This window comes from Cupressus sempervirens, chromosome 10, assembly GCF_028749045.1.
Source record: "Cupressus sempervirens isolate cs-2001-9-10 chromosome 10, ASM2874904v1, whole genome shotgun sequence".
NCBI classification, from domain to species: Eukaryota; Viridiplantae; Streptophyta; class Pinopsida; order Cupressales; family Cupressaceae; genus Cupressus; species Cupressus sempervirens.
Window position 1 is genome coordinate 27,710,597 of NC_143127.1, and position 10,666 is coordinate 27,721,262.

A 10,666-nucleotide genomic window follows, 5' to 3' on the forward strand; every position below is an offset into this window, starting at 1 on the left:
ATTAAATTGTTCAAGAAATTTGTAGAAAGACTCTTTTTAAAACTTCCGTGAGCTATCTTCGACATTGATTCATTATGAGTCATTATGTAAGGTTGTTCAAGTCATTTGTAACAAGTTGCTTAAGTTATCCATTAAGGTCCTAACTTAGTCAACAAAGTCAAAGTATGCAAAGAGACACCATGGAGGTAAGAAAGGCTTCTAATGTTATTTTGAGCCCATTTTAGTACATTTAGAATATTATGCAAAAGTTGGACATTCAATGTAATGGTCAATCAATGTGAAGGAATCATGAGAAGAAATTATAATATATTTGGTTTGAAATATATGTGACTAAATGCATTTTTTGTTTAATTTTCTTAATGTTATTATCTTATCAATCAGGTTTTTTAGAGTTTTCATGAATTTTCTTATATGTAAATGGAATGGAAGTAGCATAAGATCAATTGAAACATATTACATGATGATTTACATTTACAACGAACCAATTTGGAGAAAGTATTATGGGTTCTAGAATCATAATGAATGAATTTTTTAACCATCGTAAGACCCTCAAAACCTTAACATCATTCATACTAGAGCATCGATCCATTCAACCATTCATGGTTATATTCATAGTTTGATTCTTATTACAATCCAAATAAAATCAATTTATCCATAAAGAAATTTGCTACTCATATAAGTTTTCTACAACTTAACACAATCTACTTTATTGGTAACATTTTTTTAAATCATTAATCATTTTTTTTCAAATTTCAGAAATCAATTTTAAATAAAATATTTTGTTCCAACTCAAGAGCATCAATTTACAAATAAGATGTCAAGGATTGAAAAGAACTAAATACATGTATAACAGGGGATCCTTGGACCAGTTCATGACTTTTACAATAAACAATAAAAAATATTGAAACATTATCAATAATTTAAAGAAAAAAAAATTAATCTATTCAATATTGAATAAGTTAATGAAATGTATTGCTGAGGAAGTCTACCATTTATATAGGCTCCCTTCCTACATTTGAAGCAACCATATTGTGTTATTCCTACCATTCTTAATGTTTGAAGAATGTGACATTATAAGGAGTTAGTTTGTAAATGGAAGATAACCGTTGATTTTTCATTTTTTTCAATTTCATTTTTATTTTTCAATAAAACTTGTATTCCACTCAAAAGAATCAACTCACATGTGAAATGATAAAAGATTGAAAAGCAAACTGAAGGATAGGAGAATTAGTCAAATTTAAAACTTATACTCTTTATTTTATAATTAAACTTTTATTCCACTCAAAACAATCAATTCACATGCGAGATGGTATAGATTGAAAAGAAAACTAAAGGATAAGAAAACTAATCGAATTCAAAACTTCTACTTTAAAACAAAAGCTGAAACATATTTTTGATTATAATAAAAACAAATAAATTGATCTCTTCAATCTTCAATACTTTGAATGAAGTAATGAAGTAAGCTAGTGAAATGTACCATTGAAGAAGCCTCCTACTTGCACAGGCTTCCTTTTTAGATTTAAAGAAGTAATCTCTCTTATTGCCACTATTAAAAGTTCAAGAATGTGGCAACACAAAGGGTGATGAGGGTGAAACCATAAGACAAACAAACAAGAACAAATCAAACAATTTCTTTAATATTGAATGAATAAGTGAATCAATTATACCATTGAAAGAATGGTCAACTTTAACTATTTAACACTTCTACCATAAGAATCAAGCCTTACTGTATGATGTTTAATCTGCCTCTTTAATCTGTGTCTGAAGATTGCCCTACTTGCGTAGACTTCCTTCCTCGATTCGAACACACAAAAGGGTGGTGAGAATGGAAGAAAACCAAACAAAAATGAATTAAATGTATGATTCAACAAGTCTCCCAACTTCATAGATGTGGAGCAAAGCAATACGCCAATCTTAAAAGTCGACATAAGGGTGTCTTCGAGAAGGAAAGAGTGCCCTATTGAAGAACTCGAGCATGGATGAGGTGCAACGACCCATCAGAATTAGCGGCCACGAGAGAATGAACGTCATCACAAGACCCACCATCCACTCGTCCCCAACAAACGGCACCCACGAAAGCTCCCGCATCATCATCAGCCGAAGGCAACTTTGAACTCCGCCAGAGCGAACTCTCATCATCTTTGTGATAAACAAACACCTCGTTCGTCTCCGACCCACATGCAATGAGTCCCCCACCACCTCTCTCCAACACCGATAACCCCACAAAGTTCTTCACATTCAAATGCTGCCCCTCCCACCTCCTCTCAAGCCTAAACTCCATATCCCAAACCTTCACTGAGTTATCAATGGATGCCGATACAACACGTGCCTCGTCCATGAATCGGACGTAGCTCACCGCCCGGGCATGGCCCCGGGTGCTCAACAGTGATCTCTCACTCATCCGGATATCGAACAGAGAGAAACTCCCATCGGCGGATGCCGCCATGAGGAGACAAGGGCTAAATGGGCTGAATTGCGCGGAGCAGACGGAGGCACCAGAGGGCCGCATGACGGCCACACTGGCGTCCATCCGTGCGGTCCACAACCGAACCGTCCCGTCGGCCGATGCGGAGGCGGAGAGCCCCGGGTGATGTTCCGTGCGGCTGTAGTCCACACTCCACACCCGCCGACCACCATGATCGTAGCGCTCCATGACTGGGACGCCGCACTCGACGTCCCAGTCTGTCACCACGCCATCATAGTCGCCGCACGAAATGACGGCGCGGTCGGAGGGGCACCACGCCACGCTGCTGAGCTTTGCCGGCGCGTAGATCTCCTCGACCTTCTCTAGCCCGGCAGCGGCGGACAGGTTGGGTTCGGCCGGGCAGGAGGAAATGTTGGCGGGCAGGAGTGGGGCTGTTCTGTAAAGGCGGATCTTTTTGGCGAGGCCCCCCGTGGCGAAATGAGAGCCGTCGGGGCTGAAGTCGATGGAGCTTATGGCGTCCGAAGCTTCGCTACCAGGCGATGTGAACGTTGCTATTGGCCGGAACCCATACTGCATTTTCTCTTCTTCTCCTCTTCCTTCCTTGTCTGGCATTTTCTTCTTTTTACCCACAAGAATCCATCTTTTCTAGGCCCAACATGGCAGACTGGCAGAATCCATTATTACTTCACAGACAAACGTATCTTTTGGCTTCAACTGCAATCGATTGATGAGATTGTGTACTTTGAGACTGGAAAAGAGATGGGAAAGTTATTACTTGAGCTTTATCTATGCCTACTGACCTTAAATGTCCTGGGGATTTCAGAAATTTGCTGAAATTGGTGCCAGATTTTTTGTACGGGATGGCGTAGATGCGCTCCCAGCCAGCTGAAATGAATCCGGGGCTTCTTTGTTCTGTGCTCGCTTTTAATGCTTTTCACCGAAACAAACAATGTGAATCTTCTTTGCTCTGTGTTTCTTTCAATGCTTTTCAGATAAGCCACATACGTAGTATCTGAATCTCGCTTGTTCTTTCTCCATGCTTTTCATGAATGCGCAAAAGATTCAATCTTGGAAATGAATCAATGGAAAAAAATTCAATCTTGGTGATGAATCAATGGATTTGAGTGTGGAAAAGATCCAATCTTTAAATTGAATCAATGCGATGAACTCAATACAGCGATTGAATCCATCATTAATGCAGCTCCGGACTTGGGTGTGGAAAAGATTGAATTTTGGGATTGAATGAACGAAAAAATTTCAGTTCCGACAATGAATCGATCATCAATGCAAGTCCGACAGAAGGGGGATTTGTACAGAGAAGCCATCGTGGGCAAAGCATAGCCAATCCCCAATGGAGAGTAATATCCATAAACCGAGTGTATTGTCAGTAGATGGGCCCATAGTGCTGCAAGCAGAGCCCAATTACCTAAAAAACTTTCAATTTCTTTCTCATTCCAAACTATCTGGAAAGCGCTCAAAGCTCCCTGGAATAAATCTGAGCCCCTTATAGATTTTAAGAACGATGACTATTATTATGTAAATTTAATGCGAGCTTTTCTGCTCCGGACTTTGCTACAGAGATTTAAATGGAATTTGGGGTAACGAAGGATTTTAGTTGACCGTCAAATTTATTAATCACCATAAATTTGAGACCGACAACAACGAGAATGTTGCGTCATTATGTTTGGTTTGCTCAAAATGGATATGTGGATGGAAATTTCCTGGTGATGTGGTCTTCCGCCCACCAATTATCAAACTTAAATCTGGACTGTCGAATCTAATTTCATGGACACGTGTCAGGCCTCGGTACGTTGACAGTTCAGATACGGATGGAGGTCTCATTAGTCCAAAACTGCCCATCATTTTTCACCCCTTCAGATAGGGCATAAAGGCTATACGAACTCTCCACATCATATAGCTCCGGATATTTTACACATAAAATAGTACAACTATAAAAATACAATTTATTATTATTATTATTACGAAAATTTTGATTAGCCTGTACTCGCATGCAATTCTATGTGGAGAATGCCCACGTCTACATCATATAGTCATGTTGTTTATTTTACAATCAAGTTGATTGTAACTATTGCCAATGGGAAACATTTGGTTTGTTATTGCATTCACTTTATTGATGTTGATCATTCTCTAAAAAACCTAAAAATGGCTTTAAAAATTGTCTTAACATAATTTTTTTGATTAACATGTACTTACATGCTATTATATGGGAAGAATTGTCGCCTCCACATCATATAGCCCTCTTGGTTACCTTACAACCAAGTCGATTGCAACTACCTTGGATGGAGATGCACCTTTGAAAACATTTAATTTGTTATTGCATTCACTTTATTAATGTTTGTTCATTCTCTAAACACTACATTAGAATACCTAATAAGATTTTACTTGTTCTATTTGGTTTGGTTTGACCAATCTCTAAGTCATGGGCCATATTTTGCCACTTCATCCATGGAGTGGAGGAGATTAGTACAAGAAAAAAGATAAATCTCTTAAGCTCATTCACAATCTCAAAGCCAAACACCTCTTCAACCACTTGTTTTGTGTCCTTATTTTTAATGCTTGGTAATAAGACTTGGTAATCCTTAGTTTGGTAGAGAAAAGCTTGTTCTTAGATCAAAGTCTAACTCAAAAAAATATATATTAAAATATTAAATTTGTGAAGATTGTAACTAAAATTTATTTTGTGAAAACTTTTCATAATTCAAAAAAAGTATTTGATTCTATTTTTGTGATAATAGAAGTTTTTATGTTTGAATTTAATATATTGACACTAGTCAATGGGTTTATAGAGAATCATCAAACTGATTCATTTTTGTTATTAGTGGATAAGTTATTATTGTGTGAAGTTCCACTAAAATGGCATCATGTCTCACACTGCTAAAAAAATCGATGTGAGACATGCCACAGGAAAAAAGGTGGCAAATGGTGTAAGTATGAATTAAATTTAACAACTCAACACTAACAGATTTGATGTATTAACTATGCTTTGAAAAAATGATAATCAATTGTCAGCTATTTTTTCTCTTGGACTAATCACCTCAAATAGTACTTTGAATCAAACTTTTGAACGTACTAGACATATTTGAATGAATCGCGCACAATTTCTTTTTTATTGTAAAAAAATCTTGGACAAGTAAATAAGCACTATCATTTTGCAATTTTTTTAGCGTGCCTTCATTTCAAGGATGATTATTATTCTAATATTAGTTATAAAGGGCCTTTAGGTTATTTTCATTTATTTCCACAAAACATTTTTCGTTTGCAGTTATTACTCCTAGCAACTATGGGGACAGTAGGCCGCAACTTTCTTCACTAAGCATACCAAAAAACTCTCTAATTATTTTAAAAACAATGTTAATCTTCATTACTTACTCCTTGGAGGAAAATATTGGGACTTATGTTCCTCAACATGAGCCTTGAGTGGATTAAATTTAATTATTTTTAATTGATCATATGTTGTTAATTTAATTAATTAATGTTTTTATACAAGTTTCAAGAATGTATAGGTTAATTGTGGCACCCAATGGGAAGTTGGGTACAATTAGCATTGAGAAAAAGGAGAGGCCATGACATTTATCATAAGGAGGGATGATTTAAGAAAATAATTGCTAAGGAATTCCGAAAAATTCCTTCCAAGTGACAAGTGGTAGCACTATTTTACTTCTTTCTTAAATGCATGATTCTGGAAAGATCCTTAGCAAGACTAAATCTTCCACACATAGACTTGGATGTTTAAAAATAGACATTAATATTTATGCAAAACTTGTGCAAAAAGAAATTTCAAATTGCATGTTATATATATAATAAATGTGAACACATTTAAGAAGATATTATTTTTTCTCATTGTAAGCTCTATAAATACAAGTGTTTCTAGATGAGTTGTATGACAAATAAGTTCATCTCATAGGGGTTATGTTACCAAATTTTCTCTAGGATGGAGTGAGATGTAAATCTCCATGTTAAGGTTAGAGCTTGAAAATCATATTGTAACTATATTTTGTTGTTGAACAATACAATAGTTCTTTGGTTTTGGAGTGTGGGTTTTTTTTACTTGAAAATGTTTTGTTAGGATTACAAAGCATTGAGAGGGGAGGTTGGATCGATGCAACAATATCCACAAACATCTTAAACAAAAACAAAAATTTGAATCCACTCATTAAAAAAATTAAGTTAACAAATATAAACAACATGAACAACATCATAGCACCATGATTTGTTGTCGGGGAAAATGCAGTTAAGGGGAAAACCTCAGTGGGGATGGTAATACGTATCATGCTAAAGGTACAAGTAATGTAAAAGGAGGAGAATGCAACTACATTCATGCTTAGAACCTAGAGCTCAATGCTCAAATACAAAACCAAAGTATGATAAGGCACATAGCCACTTTAAAAATGGTTAGTGAACAATTTTTCCCTTTGAAGTATTAATTGATTATTGACTCTATTCCCAAGTTTAGGAAAGAAAACACCAAGACTAACAAATGAGTCCCTTTGATAGCAAACTCTCTGTATTTGCAGGCAACCTTATAAATTAAAAGATATTAGGATTTTAATCTTATTATAAAAGAATGGTTTCTACAATTAGTTTTGACCAAAAAGTACAAGGAAAGACACTTAGTTCATAATGATGAAAAGAATGTGCAAATTGAAAAGAAATTCAAAATTTATAACAATGATTAGCTACATGACCAATTTCACTATGAAACAATCTTAAATAGAAAAGATTAAATGGAGTCTACTCTATTATTCCAGATTCAAGATCAACATATAATGCAAAGAAAGAATTGGCTTCACATACATTCACTCTCACACACCAATGAAAAGTATGTTGCAATAAACCATACGATTTAATAACCAAGATTTATATATAAAACCACACGATCCCATATATTAATGCATTAAATGTATCAATATCACAGATCCATAATCAAATAACTAAAATGAAAGTTTCAATATCTAAAGAGTTGACCCTCTCAAAATTATTAGAACATTGTTATATAGCTAGACAGGGATTAAAGATCCAGTTTTAAAAACTAACTTCACCAGAAGTTGTATACCAACATACGTAATTAAAGTCTTTTAAAAAAACTAAATAAAAGAAAGAATGCTAAGGCGTAAAGCCCCTAATTCCTATCTAATTAGTTCCTAGATGCATCTACATTGGCTTATTATTCTAGATTTTCAGGGATTCCACCACCTGCTTCTTTCCACTTCTTGTATGCAGCAAAAAATTCAATCAACTCCTTCTGTAGGGGCACTCTAATCTTCTCCACCCTTAGTTTCCACATGTGCTTGATCTCATGAACGTGATCCATTTTCTTTTTATGCACTTCTAGGTAGTTTTTGCATATAATCATCATGGAGTTTGCGCGAGCGATGTTGGTGAAGTCCTTGACTATCATTTCTTGAATCTCCTTCATTATTTTCATTTGTCTTGAAATGACACCAACACTTCTTGGATCCCCCTGTCAGGATTATCCTCATCTCCCATGATTCTAACATCAATACATTTAATGTCATAATCTAGAATCTACTTGAGACATTCCATTTCTTTCAACGACTCTGATGTCTCATCTAGACCCTCTTCGATGGTTGTGTTCGTCCATTCTAAGTTGGCTCTTGCTATGAACATGAAATCAAAATTCACACCTGCATCAGGCATGTCTACTACAAATTTAGTGGTACCACAGGTCTGAACCTCTATAATTTGGATGATAAATTCATCCCACTTCACCTTTTCAATTTCCCATGCATTCAGTTTAGACTTTAGTTCAACCATCATCTTTGTTGCTCATGTTTTGGTTTCAGTGAATTTGAAGATGTAACTTACCCCACTAGTTGTTATAGTATCCACCCAATCATTAAAGAATCAAGCTGCTGACCTATCCCTTTTAACTTGATCAATTAATTTTTGATTGGCAAGGGAAGAAACGTCTATCACAAAAGTACTACATGGGACAACCAATGCATCAAGATTCTAGAGGGCATGAATGTATACCACCGTCAATTGTATAGTTTTCTTCATTTCCCTCTTATCTTTCTAGTCCTTCTAGATCCTATGTTCAGTATTCTTATTGCTGGAATTGAAGAATTTCATTTCAATTGCTCTAGTGGTTATTCCAAGGTCAGTTCTTTCAACTATGAATTCTTGTGGTAGAACTTCATCCTGGTCTTTGTTGATGCAGAGACTTCTAATATCCCCTTAAGGAACCCTATTCAACTCGAGGATTCAACAACATTTTGGAATCCATTCAAGGAACTAGAGTTCAACTCAAGGTTCTATAAGAAGTCCCCGACTTCAGGATATCAACCAACACTGCTCTATAATAGGTTCACTGCCCTGATTCATTTTAAACAACCTTCAAATCTGTATCTCACAATAATAGTCTTAACTCAATATAACACTATCAGCTTTATATTACCTCATGTAACTCTCACTAAATCAAACTCACCAATTTGCAAACGCAAACACCACTTTACAAGATCTCCTTTGCGGACGAATAAGACAACGTTTCTCGAGGCATAACCCACTTCATTGACGTCTTGGATTTATCAAGACCCAATCATACATATCCCAGGGCCAGTTTGGGTCCATCTTAATATCTTATTAACATCAAATGCGAACCCAAAACATTAAAAGCTTTTCATATCTTGCTATCAGTTTTCCACCTGTTTCATGCCGAATGCCAAAAGTGTTGACACCTTATTCTACCACCTTTTTACAAAGAAACTGCATTTTCAACTCTCAGATAGTAATTGGATTCCTCTTCACATTATTGATTTACAAATCAAGAAATTTCCATTGATTCTCTTAACCAATTCTTCTTTCTTACAAACCGTTATACTCTCAAATGTTCGAACCAATTCACAAATTTTGAAACCCGATACATAAAATGCTATGCAACTTATATTCTAAACATTGAAGACTATTAGACCCGTTTACTTCTCTGTTCTATTCCACCATCACAAGGTCCGCACTGATAAGGGAAATCGACAAACAGGAAACAATAAACAATGGAAATTTGAAATAATGACCAGACCCGATTCGTACCACTTTTGTATCATTCATACTAGACATTGAAATCGATACAATAACAACTGAATCTTCCATCAAACCTGATACATATTCATTTATCACCATTCTACTCTTCAAGACAGAGATCGATAGTAGGGAAAACACTAAATTTTAGCAAAACACATTTCCACTATATTCAAAACTAAATCCACATGTGATTTGAATGACTACAATTATTAATGGCTCGGCCAACAAAATATTGATGGCTCTCTGGCTTCCAGCCAGAGAGCTTGATTTGTTTCACACTCCTCTGCCCTATCCCTTCCTATCGACAATCTCTTCCTTTTATAACATTTTAGGCAGTTGCCATGTAACCGTTTTCATTCTCATTCCAGTATCGATTTCCTTTCTGATTGAATAATCTATATAAAGATAATTGTAACCGTTACAAAACTGTACATTTTTAGTTACATTAATGATTATTTGGTGGTTCTCTAACAACACAAGATTCTTGTTACATGTGGCGTGATATTGCCTGACATTTACCCATTTTGAATTGCCTGCTTACATTTTGCATAATAGTAGATAAATAATGATCAGAATTAAATATTTCATGGGTGCCACTGCACCATTTGTCGCCAGTTGATTTAGAGGTGACTATTACCCATTGCCCTATTTTATCATCCACATCAAACATATCTTCCATATTTGGCTTCTTGTTCTTGGGAGTTCTACCAAGATGCTTGCCTACCATGTACTTTACAAGGAGAGTCACTGGTTCTATACTCCTTTTCTTTCTCATTGAGAGATCAAACTAGTTTAGAGTGGAAGGATTACCCTAAGTTTAAGGAGCTTGGAACTCAACCAAATTTCCAACAGCCAATGCATTCGCCCCCATAGTATTAGTTCCATTAATTACATGCTTTCTGTGATCCATTTGGTTGGTGACCTCTGTAGGGATCTTTGCAATAGATTATGCTACTAGTTCTTCTCCACTAGGTTCATTGTTTGGGATCACTACAACCTCCTTTTTCTTCTTTCCTTCCTAAATTTGGGAGTTGGTGATTGGTATGGATAATTGAGCTTGAACTTGTATTGATTCTTTTGTAGGTGGTTTGACTTATTTTTTTGGAACTTGTTCACTTGCAAGGGAATGTGATGCAACTTTATCAGTATCAGGGGGTAGTAACACTAAACTAGAACTAGTTG

At 35.8% G+C, this 10,666-nt stretch overlaps 1 protein-coding gene across 1 annotated transcript; it reads right to left on the bottom strand.

Moving 5' to 3' along the window:
- Window positions 1-1,581: 1,581 nt before the first annotated feature.
- LOC149532401 (WD repeat-containing protein RUP1-like) lies at window positions 1,582-3,796 on the bottom strand. Its single transcript, XM_089804794.1, has one exon. It carries the CDS (start codon window positions 3,035-3,037, stop codon window positions 1,958-1,960), a length of 1,080 nt encoding a protein of 359 aa, XP_089660920.1. The 5' UTR covers window positions 3,038-3,796; the 3' UTR covers window positions 1,582-1,957.
- Between the last annotated feature and the right edge of the window lie 6,870 nt (window positions 3,797-10,666).